At 32.3% G+C, this 11,751-nt stretch overlaps 1 protein-coding gene across 1 annotated transcript; it reads right to left on the bottom strand.

The window, feature by feature from the left end:
* Positions 1-919: 919 nt before the first annotated feature.
* Positions 920-11,274, bottom strand: LOC108912356. The gene is made up of 3 exons (XM_018717565.1): positions 11,036-11,274; positions 9,152-9,265; positions 920-1,103 (listed from the first exon to the last, which is right to left on the bottom strand). The coding sequence occupies exons 1-3, from the start codon at positions 11,272-11,274 to the stop codon at positions 920-922; spliced, it is 537 nt and encodes a 178-aa protein (XP_018573081.1).
* Between the last annotated feature and the right edge of the window lie 477 nt (positions 11,275-11,751).

Consider the following 11,751-nt stretch of genomic DNA (forward strand, 5'->3'; position numbering starts at 1 on the left):
CATTCCTGATTTTACCCTTGCCATGTGAAATTCCCCCAATTTTACCAAGAAGTTATCGACTATTTTCTCATTTTTCTTGTTTTAGGGGTGGTTTCCACCCCTTAAGTAGGGGTAAGTCGGGCAAATATTGGAAAAATCGAATTATGCTCACCTAGATTTTTCATGACCTCTGTACAACCTTCCCCGTTCTTGCTACACACTACGCAAAAACGAGCGGATTTTGCGGTCACTCTTTCACTGCTGCTAGCGCGTTTATTATGAACTATGAATGTAAAACTTTTTGGAAATAAAAGTTTATCCTTTTCTTTAATTGTCTCTGAGATCCCGATTCGATAGTTAGGTAATTAACAACTATCATTATATAAAAAAGTTATCTTGGGAACAAAGAGGCGTGGATGATTTCCTTTATTTTTAAGTTACCGTAAAAATAAGCTATGAAAAAAGAGCAAATTCCCCAGCGGCTTTTGCCTGACCCTGGAACAATTTATTTATAACGCTGTTTTGCACGACATACTTTGTTGGTTGTAAAGGACAACTTATTTTCAATCATATGAAATTTTTCTTTTTAGATGCCGTAAAGTGAGGTGAAGTTGACCAGTGAGGTTAAGTTGACCAAAAGTTTCATCAACAGGTGGTGTTTTGCTCTCAGCTAAAATTTCCATATTTCTTGAACGGGAAGTGGTTAAAGATATAATGAGGTGTTAATTAAACAGGAAACGGGAGTTTTGTAAGTAATTTTTTTAACTATTATAATAATGCATTTAGCGTTTCTTTTAAATTGACACAAATTTTAACCACAAAAACTACTTCTCTACTTACATTTCCTCGTAAAATAAAAAAAGTTAACTAAAGCATAAAATAATAATGAGTTATCCCTGCCTACAAGGTGCTAACTGAGGAATTCTAAATAAATTACGCTTTATTTAAATTCAGTATATTTTTGTAAGTCCTCTTCTACAACTGAAAACAAGTCTAGAAATCCATTTCTACAGTTACAGTCAGGGTATAAGGTATCACACTCAACACCATACTCTCCAGCCTTTTGTGCTTCGTAGTAAATAGGATTCAGCTGTGGATCTACTTCTCCGTCACCGTAGTCAGGTCTGAAATTAATAAATTAATAGCAGTAGTGTAATAGCTTTGTTCCTAGTGCATTAAAATTAGTTTCCAACAGTCAAATGTAATCGCACTTAATTGATTGAATAAAGCTAACAACAACTAGAATTATTTTTAAAATATTACTACTAAATGGTGTCCTAAAATTCACGTAAGAAGTAATATTATCAGAAAACAGAGGTTTTAATTAAAAATTGTAAATCTTTTAATGATTCATAAAGTGTACAGTATAGGGTTATGCATGGAATAGCAAATCGGGTAAATCGGCACGCACTGTTTTGTCGAAATTTTCCATGACCCTGTTACGTAAATACGGCTGAATTTCGTCGATACTGCGCTCAATTTCCTCTCTCAAGGCTTGGGTGGTCGTGGACTTGCTGGCGCATACCTTAGACTTCAAAAAAGAAAAAACTCTTAACGGCGTTAAATCATGATCTGGGCAGCTAATTCTGATCACCAAAACGGGAAATTACGCGACCAGGAAATGACTCATGAATTGTTTCTCGGGCTACATGTCATGTTGTTGAAACCACGTGTCGTCTACATTCAATCTTGCAATTTAGACACAAAAAACTGGATTATCATATCGCGATAGCGAGCACCATTAAGTGTTATTGCCTGACCAATTGCATTCTCGAAGAAACAGCGACACGTTGTGGATGCATTTGTTTTTCAAGAATCACGAGTGGATTTTCTGAAGTCCAACTGTGACAATTTTGTCGATTAACAAAGCCATCAAGATGTAAATGAGCCTCATCGTTGAAGATGATTTTGTTCGAAAAATCAACATCCACTTTCAAAAAATCCATTCAACGAACTCTTAATTCTACGTGGTCAGTAGGTTTCAATTCTTGAGCCAATTGAACTTTGTAAATATGAGGATGCAAATCTTTCGTTAAAATACGCTGTAGAGAGCTTCTCGAAATGTCCAATTCTACAACACAACACAATTGATGTTCCTGGACTCAGCAATATTCACACGAACTGCTTCGATGTTTTCTGTTAAACGACTTCTTGAAGGAAGCCCAGTGTTTAAGATCGCTAATTAATCCACTCTCCCTGAATTTTTAAATTAATCTCTTGACAGCTGAAGAAGTTAAATCACTATTCTGACCATATTTTTGTACGAAAATGGCAAACTGCAGCTGCCAAACCTTCATTATTTTAAAAATATTGCCCAACAATGAAAACGCGTTGTTCTTTCGCGTAGTGCTCGATTTTTAATAATCCTGAATTGTCAGCTGTCACGTTGTCTTTTTTTTCATAGGCAACGCTTTGCTGCAAAAATGGGCAGAATTCAAATTTGCATGAATTTTGGGACAAACGATATAACTTATTATTGCACAATAATATATACAATACTGCTAAAATAATTCCCTTGTAAAAGTCGTGTAAAAATTAGTCAGTATAGTCGGGGAGCAGACGACGAATTTAGGTAATGTATTTTAGGCAAGTTGTAATAATAAAAATACAGTATTTTATCAATGGGTGAATCTGGAATCGTGAGTCAGGCACAGCGTTTGCAGTTATTTCGCTACTGCGCAGCATGTGACATTTGCAAAAACGTAAACGAAGAAAATATATTTTAGGCAACTTGGAAATTTTTGAATCTTTTATTTCAACCTGAGGTCAATTGACGTTAAAAGTTTGCTTTAGTTGTAGGAATTAATATTATTTTAATAAAAGTTGGATATAAAAAAAATATTGAATAATTTAATATGTCAATCTTTAAATTATTGTTCCTGTTAATATACAAAATGCTTTGTTTAGAATATCTATTTTTTCAAAGGATTTTCATAACACATTTTAATTTTTTTTTTAATAATAAAATTTATAAATATCTTTAATTTTACTATTTCATTAGAGTTGTTGCAATGCAAACATTATTATTTATTTGTTAATTTTTCAAAAAAAATTTATTACTTCAAAATATTCTGTTGTGTATGGAGAGCCCGAGCCATGTGGTAAACTCGAGTCACGTGGTCTTTCAACAATCAATCAGCCCGAGGAAGATGCTGTGCAGTAGGGAAATAACCGCAAACGCTCTGAATGATTCACGATTCCAGATTCACCCATTGATGAAATACTATTTTTTTATTTCAACTTGCTTAAAATACATTCCCTAAATTCATCGTCAGCGCTTGGACTAGTAGAAAAACATGTTAGTATACTAACACAGATATCTACTCTATCATTAAATAAAATGCATAGTTAAATTAAAAATTAACTAGTTATTTATAGAATACCACAAAATATTGTTTGTACATATTACTGCGAAACTGTATTATTAATTAAATAAATTAGATCCTGATAACTGCATTTCCATAAAGTTTTGAGTTGCGGCGATAAAAATTATGTAATCATTGATAATTGTAATGTAAATCTAAGGGTAATTATGTAAACAAACATTGAGATCGACCACACTGGACATATTTTATCAGCTTGTCACCTTGCCAAGAACAAAAATATTGCAGTGATACGTCTAGCCAGCGTCTACACTTTTACTTGTTTCATTGAAGGCATCAGAGTTTTTATCAAACTCTGACGTAGATCAGACTTCCTCATAAAGAATGTCTGTAATCTAAATGATGCAGATAAAATGGCTATTCGCAACTGCTGTGAACTTTAACATTTTGATAAAATATTTAGAAATGTAATTGTGCAGTTTAGGTCGAAAAAGGAGTAGCAATTGAACCAAAAAATAAAGAAAAATAGAAATCCACGGTTCAAGAACTAATAAAAGCAAAATCCCGTACCTTACCCTTTAAAATTTAATTATATTTATTTGTTTTTGTTTTAATTGGTATAACTTATTTCAGTAGTACTATCTACAGTTGCCTATTTAAAAATATTATATAATAAGATGCATGAAATGCAACTTATTTGAAATAATTTTTCATCATTTACAATACTCTACATAATCAGTTGCTCTTTTTTAATACTTTAGCTATGAAATAATAATACAATTTTATCCCTAGGAGAATTTTAGAGACTTTCGACTCCAGAATCAAATTATAAATATTTAAATAAAATAAAAACAAGGAATAGGGTCCTCATTTATTATTGTAAGTCGTTTCGGTGATGTAGATATTGAATAGGTAGTACACGGGTTCATACTTAACTCTGAACTAAATAATTGATTTGATACAAATAATTCTAAAATGGGGTATCTTTCAAGGATATCCTTCCTCGTTATCAGTATAAATATGATGTGGAAAATGTATTTTTTTTAATATCTTATTTGGGGATGGACTGTCAGAAAGCTATTTCCGTAATTCATAACATAACGTTTTATGCAGAACTCTGAAGGTAGTGTTAAACATTTAAGAAAATGTATACCTATAATCCAAAATGTTTGTTTCTGGCAGCAAGGCATGAAACGATATGAAAAAAATATATACATCTCGAATTACTAATATACTGTATGTTAAGAAAACTAGTAGTACTTAAAAGAAATAAGAAAAAGTTTGTAAGAGGCGTATGTATGGCCTCGTTTTCTGAGATACAAAGTGTTATAGTTTTGGAAAAAAAATATGTTTTTATTTATTTCTTCCAAACTTCCAACTTAATCAAATCAATTTGAAATTGTACTATATTTAACCTAATAAGTCTGCATAATATAAATATAGCGATGATAAATTAAATAATTCCGAAGAAAAGCAGATTCAGAGGTATAATTGCCTTTTTCAAGAAGTACTTTTGCGCCACTAGAATTTTCACAAATTTAGTGACAATTTTGATAGTGTAAATTAAAAAATGTACTGTTATATCTTGTACTTGTTATCTCGAGAAACTCAAATTGTCCTGAAATACATCACTTTTGAATGTTGTACTCGTTAAAATGAAAAAAAAAACTTCATCGGAACTCGTTTCATGCGAACTGTTAAGAGTTAAAAAACAGATGGTGAATGAAATTTAACTTTTTTATTTCACGAACAATACATTATCGGAGAAGGTGTTCAAAACATTTCTTTAATATGGTTAATTTTGTGCTGTTTTAAATTTCCCAAATTGGGCTCTCTACAGGGTGTGGCGTGTATATTCTATAAAAATTAAACTACGGCTTCCCGATGAGATTTGTAATAGAAAAGTCTTATACGAAAAAGTTCTATCTTCTCTTTTTTTTTTGTAAATTAAAGTTTATTTTTTCAACGAAAATGAAGGCCGACCCTGGGTTATTTATTAAAGACTTTGGAAACGTTTTTATGCGACCGATTAATGTCATTAATGTGTTGTGTTTTTACCCAATCAGTATTTGCCCATGTTAATAAATTTCTCTTTTGGAAACGTTTTTATGCGACCCGGGATGCAACCTTATAATTTAAGTCGGCATAATTTAATACTAGTAATACTAAAAGAAGGCTAGGTTAATTTTTTGCTTTCGTCAAAAACATATTACTTTAGTTAAATTGAAAAAGTTATTGAGTTAAATGATTTAAAAAAATAAAATAATTACGTTTTTTCTATTACCTATTCGACCCACTTTTATTTCATCTCAAAAATTTACTGCATTTGTTTTTCAGTTATAATTTCTAATTCGATTTTTCCAACTGAATAAAATATAAAAATTTCAACCAATGAAACTATCGAATATTAATTAATTATTATGATTAATTTTACGTATATGTATTCTTGGTGTATGTTGCTAACAAGCACCTTTTTGATGTTGCAAAATGTTATAGCTATCAAACAATAATTACTTCTACAATTTGAAATAAACAATATTCATTTTCTAGTCTTCTATTAGGGTATTAATTTAAAAACACATACCTGACAGAAATTGTTAAATAAAGCACCTTTACCAAGATAGTATTGATCAACACAAGGACTATTTCTTCATGACTAGATTAATATGTTTTTACCCAATCAATATTTGCCCATGTTAATAAATTTCTTTTTTAGAGAATAGAGGATGTTCAAATTTGAGCTAACTTTTAATTTTTTTATAAAACACTAAAAATAATGGAAAAGAATGTCAGATAAGTGACCATCTCTTGCAGCTCCAAATGCTTTCAATCTTTTAGCAAAATTTTCCATCGCGTGTTCTCATAATAGTGCTTCAATTTGAATGATTTGCTCAATTCTGGTCTCTTTCAGATGTTCAATGGTTTGAGGATTATCAGAAAAAAATTTGCCATTAAAAAACTCATAAGAAGTCTAATCGTGATAGATTGCACCACCTTGGTAGCCTATTATCACCAATTTTAAAATGAGCTTCATCACTAAAGGTAATTTCGTTAAAAAACCATTATTTTCTTCTTTCACTCCAAGAGCCCAAATAACAAATGTACGATGTAATCTGTGATGAGTTGGCAATAATTCTTGTATTAATTGTATTTTGTAAGCTTGTAGATGTAGATCCTTATGCAAAATATTGAATAAAGTGGTTTGTCTAATGCCTAATTGCTGTTAACGATGACGAATTGATGTCTTTGGTTCTGCTGTGACACTATCATCGACAGCTGCAATATTCTCTTTTGAACGACCACTATGACTATGTTTTACTTCTTTGATTTTAAATTGAAGCAGTTTCTTCAAATTTATTCACAATATTTCGAATGGTGCTGTTTGTTAGACAATTTGTTTTTCCATATCTTGTACGAAATTTTCTTCCAGCTTCAGCATAATGCTAAATTTAAAATAATTTTTAACAATAAACACGCCTTGTTCAATCTTATATCTTTTCATATTTAATCCCCATATTTCAGCAGCTGTCAAAAAACCAAAACCATTCAGTACAAAAAACGCAAATAGCGGCAAATTTAAAAATTTGAACACCCTCTATATTATGAAAATATTAAAGTAGAACCAGTCATTATAATATACAACTTGTATAATGCATATATGAGTTTGAACGTTTCTGCTGTATGCAGGGTGTTCCAATTTAAAATGTCCCACTTGGAAAATATCGGAATTTAAAAAAAAAACAAAAAAAAACCTGACACGTCGATTTTGGTGTCTGGGAAGTGACACTTCATTTTAAAGCTTTTTCAATTCTGCTCACGACGACATACGACTTTTTAAATTTTGGTTTGGATGTGAAATCATTACTTAAAGAGTAAGAATGAAAGTATGTTATTTTATTAAATGTTCAAATTGGTTTCCCCGCTTCCATACAATAATAAAATTTCACTTCCGAACGACTATTTCGAAGCATTTCGGACGTTATCTGACGACATTCTTCAAGTTCGATCGTTTTGCATAAATTTTCGGACTTTAAGTGTTCCCATAGAAAAGTCTAAGGGCGCTAGATCTGGCGATCAGGGAGGCTACTCAATTGAACTTCTGCGTCCTATCCAGTGATTTGAAAAGAAAAGTTCTGATTAAGAAAATCACGCACAGCTACGGCATAATGTTGTGGATCACCATCCTGCTGAAACCACAACTCTTCTGGCAAAGCGTTGTCATTTACTTCCACAAACATCGGGTAGATATTCGTTTCCCGTAGATTCAGATACATGTTTCCATCCAGATTTTCCAGTAGAAAGAAAGGTCCTATGACGTGGTCTCCCAGAATGCCCGCAAAAAACATTCAATTTTCTGGGACGCTGCGTATGAGTTTCATGAAAAATGCGTGGATTTTCATCACGTGGATTCAAAAAAAATGGGATTCCTTCGAGCATGATCATTTCTTCACAGAACTGCAAGCGGTGATCAGGATCGTCTTCGTTTCTTGTACCAAATTAATTTTGTGTGGGTGATACTTATGAGTTTTTAAGATTCGGCGGCAACTAGGTACAGGAATTCCTGAAGTACTTGCATGTTTCCTGAGATTCAAATTTGGTTCCATTGCTATGTGACCCAGGACAGCTGTTCACGTTGATGCTTTCTGTTTGTAACCGATCCAGTTTCCGAAAATGTATGCACTAAATCCAGGACGTACCGACACGAAGTATTTTTGACAGGATGACGATTATTAAAAATCTGTGCTGTCTGCCATGCAGTCATTATTCTTGCAGGACAATGGAATTCAATCGAATTTGTGATGATTTTACGGGATATTATCTCGACAAGACAAAACGAGACAATATTGTCTCGTTTAAAGTAAAACAAATAAAAAAGTGGAACTGATAGAGATAAAGTATTTGTATTGACATATACATGAAAAATCAAAACAATTTATTTGATCGAGAAATTGTTGAAGAATGTCGTCAGATAACGCCCGAAATGCTTCGAAATGATCGTTCGAAAGTGGAAACCAATTTAAACACTTAATAAAATAACATTTTTTCATTAATTAATATTTTGTTTAAGTGATTACTTTATTGTCAACCAAAATTTAAAAAGTCGTATTTAGTCGTGAGCAGAATTGACAAAGCTTTAAAATGAGAAATTTAAGGGTATCTTACAACCCTGCCTAAGGGAAAGCTTCCAAGGCACCAAAACTTACGCCCTCCTGTGTCCCCCTTGAAAACAAAATCGACGTTTTCTCATTTTTTTTTTTAATTCTGATATTTGCAGGTGGGAAGTTTTAATTGGAATACCCTGTACATTTTTTACATTTTCCCTGTTGCACCTACACTTGCAAGTATTATGAAAGCAACACTAGTGTCGCGCTAGCGAAAATGGGAAACCGCTACTCTGTAGATTAAGACCGCAACTGTAGGTCACTCTCTGCCACTAGACATTGAGCAGCAGTTGTGTCATCTATGGTATACTGATGAAAACTAACAAGTTCAAAATCGGTCTATGTCTAATGCTAAAATATCTTTAGCTAAGAGCATCCTGTAGATAGGCAGTTAAATTAAGGGTTGCCATGTACAGTTTCCTAATTCATAGTGCTGTCTGACATAAATAAATTATATGTTTATAAGAAAACTTATTTCTCATCAAAATGAAACTTGACAAAGTATGTGAAGATTGTAAAAATGACTTGATACAAGATTATTAAATGACCATCAACAAACCTATAGTAAAGTGAAGTTCATTCAAAGATATTTACTGTATCATTCCAGGAAGCTGCCTTATCCTGTGAAAAGCACAAAAGAAAATTTAGAGGTCCTACTTAAAGGAACTACCTGGAACCGGAACTTACGTCAATGCAATATGGATTAGATGCCCATAGAGGCCATTAGCTTCATGGAACGTACTATCTGCTGCATTCTCGCAAATACTTCTCAAGATGCATGCCCTGCCGTCTATTCCTTCGCTGAAAAGTAATAAGGAAACTTAATCAGAAGGAATGAATGGTATCTTTAATAGAATCTATCTATGGTAGTCCCATACTTTACTCGAAAGGTTATCAAGTTTATAGTTATTACTGCTATAATGGAGAGTGAGGCCGTACATGACAATGTAACATACAACAGATTTGTATGAATAGGTCTGGAGATACGTTTCTTTAGAAGTATCGACTTAATTTTCTTTTTGAAAGTATTTACTTGTATTTTTACCGAATTGTAGAAGGCGGTTCTTGTAAAATAAATGAGAAAATTGTTTTTGAAGATTAATTTCCAAGGGATATCTATTGGATAATTTACTAACTAACTGTTTACTTCATCAACAAGTGAATATACGCTCCCTTTTTGAAATAGTATAGAAACATTCATAAAAGCTGTCGCATTTAACATTAAGGCCAAATTTTTCTGTTTAAAATATTTATAAATGTTCATAGAAATATAATGTATCACCTAATGTTACCTACTTCAAGGGTATAATCTAGAACTCGATTAAAAAAAAAATGTCACAAAAAATTAGGTGCAGAGTGTTAAAGTTTTTTTGATTTCTTATTTTTTCCTTAACTCAAAACTCAGTTAACCGATTTGAGCAAAATTTGCTGTTGCTAAGTTCCTCTTCATGAAGTGCATGCACTGATTATGTTCCTATTAGGTTAAATCAAACAGGGCGTTAATTTTACTACAAACATTTGTGAATTTCTTCTGTAACTTTTTTATACCTTTAAATGTTTACACTGAACTATCAGAAATAGGTAGAGAATTTTATTTTACATAAAAAATGTATACCTATCAAAAATCGAAATTATGAAGATATTACAGAAAATATTTATTACACATACTCCATATTTTTTGGAAATAACTACGTATCCATAATAAACATAATAAATAACATAATTAATACCATAATAAACTGAAAGGTGGCAGTAATAAAAAGTTTACTAATTTATAATAGATGTTCTACGTGTCCCCCATTCTCTTCGACACATTTCCTTAAGGTGGCCATATTCCTGGCCGAAAAATAGTGAAATTTTTGGCGTTTTTAGGTACTGAAATCTTTAAAAGTAAAACGTGTAGAACAAAAGTAAGCCAAAAATAAAATTTTTAATGTTTTGTTTATTCATTGTTACCATTTAAATTTACCCAAATAAAATAATAACTAAAAAAAAGCGTTTGTAAAACATGCGTTTTCTGTTATACTAACACCACATTTTAAGAATTATTTTCACATATTTATAAATAAAAGTAAACAATTTTATATGTAGGACTAAGCAAGTAAATGTTATAAGAATATTTACATGTGGAATTAAATATAAAAAAGTTAGTATTTTCGTAGATTTCAGTACCTAAAACTTTGAGGGTTTGATCGTTTTTTGCACGTGTTTTTTCGTTTTACTGCGGCGTCTTTGAAAATACTCAGGTGGCATGACATAACATTCCTATTATTTGATAAGCTTTAGATTATTCAGTTATTAAATGTTTGAAATTATTTCTTTGCGGAGAACACTATTTAAAGAATATGGGGCCCTTAAACGTTTTATGAAACTATTGAGAATGCTAATGTTTGTGGAATACCTGGAATTTGGGAAAATATTCGCCAAAACTGGGTGCGTCAGTGCCCATGCCTGTATCCTCGCTATTGGGGATCAATTTCAACATTTTCTCTAGAAATTTATATTTAGGCCTGCACACACGTCTAAACCTAATGGAAATTTCGCATCGCATCACCCTCACTCCTTCCTTACCTATTTAGTACGCCCTCCAAGCCGGAGTAAAATAGGGCGCGATCGCTCTCCTGCATTTCCCTTTTGTCCCTGGAACGTGCGGACACTACGGGCGGGTAGGTCTGCAGCTGGGTGATGTTTGTGGGTTCGGTATACTGAAATTGGAAATTCCAACCCATCCCTATGGTCTGCATCGGTCCTAGTTTCACCGGGATCGCAAGTCCGAATACAATCTTATGGAAAGGGCAAGAATTAGACATACTGAAGGATCGAGTTTTATATAAAATAGACCGTGAGCTAACGCACATGGGTGTGGCGTCATCGAAAAATGTCTGGCATTTTGAGGTCTAAGAAAGGTAAAATTAATTTCCTTTTGAATAAAATAATTAGTTTTTCACTCAACTTAAAGTGTGCAGTTGATGCAAAAATAGACATTAATAAGTACCTAACAATTTTTAAATGCCAGACGGTTTTAAATAGCCGAATGGGTGGTTCATAGGGACGAACTTGCAAGAAAAAAAAATGCATCGTTTACTTTTTGTCTGGCAATCGAAACAATGAAAATTTTTATTACAAAAATTATAAAAATAAATTGTCAGACGGTTTCCAATGTTCGGAGTCGAGTATCTCTGTGGAAAATTATGTCAACATTTTTCAGTGATCTTAATGTACAAAAAAGGAGAGCCATTGTGTTTGCGGTATTATAAAATGTTATTCATTTTTCAATGCCAGACAAA

This window comes from Anoplophora glabripennis, unplaced genomic scaffold (genome assembly GCF_000390285.2).
Source record: "Anoplophora glabripennis isolate ALB-LARVAE unplaced genomic scaffold, Agla_2.0 scaffold454, whole genome shotgun sequence".
In the NCBI taxonomy this organism is placed as follows: Eukaryota; Metazoa; Arthropoda; class Insecta; order Coleoptera; family Cerambycidae; genus Anoplophora; species Anoplophora glabripennis.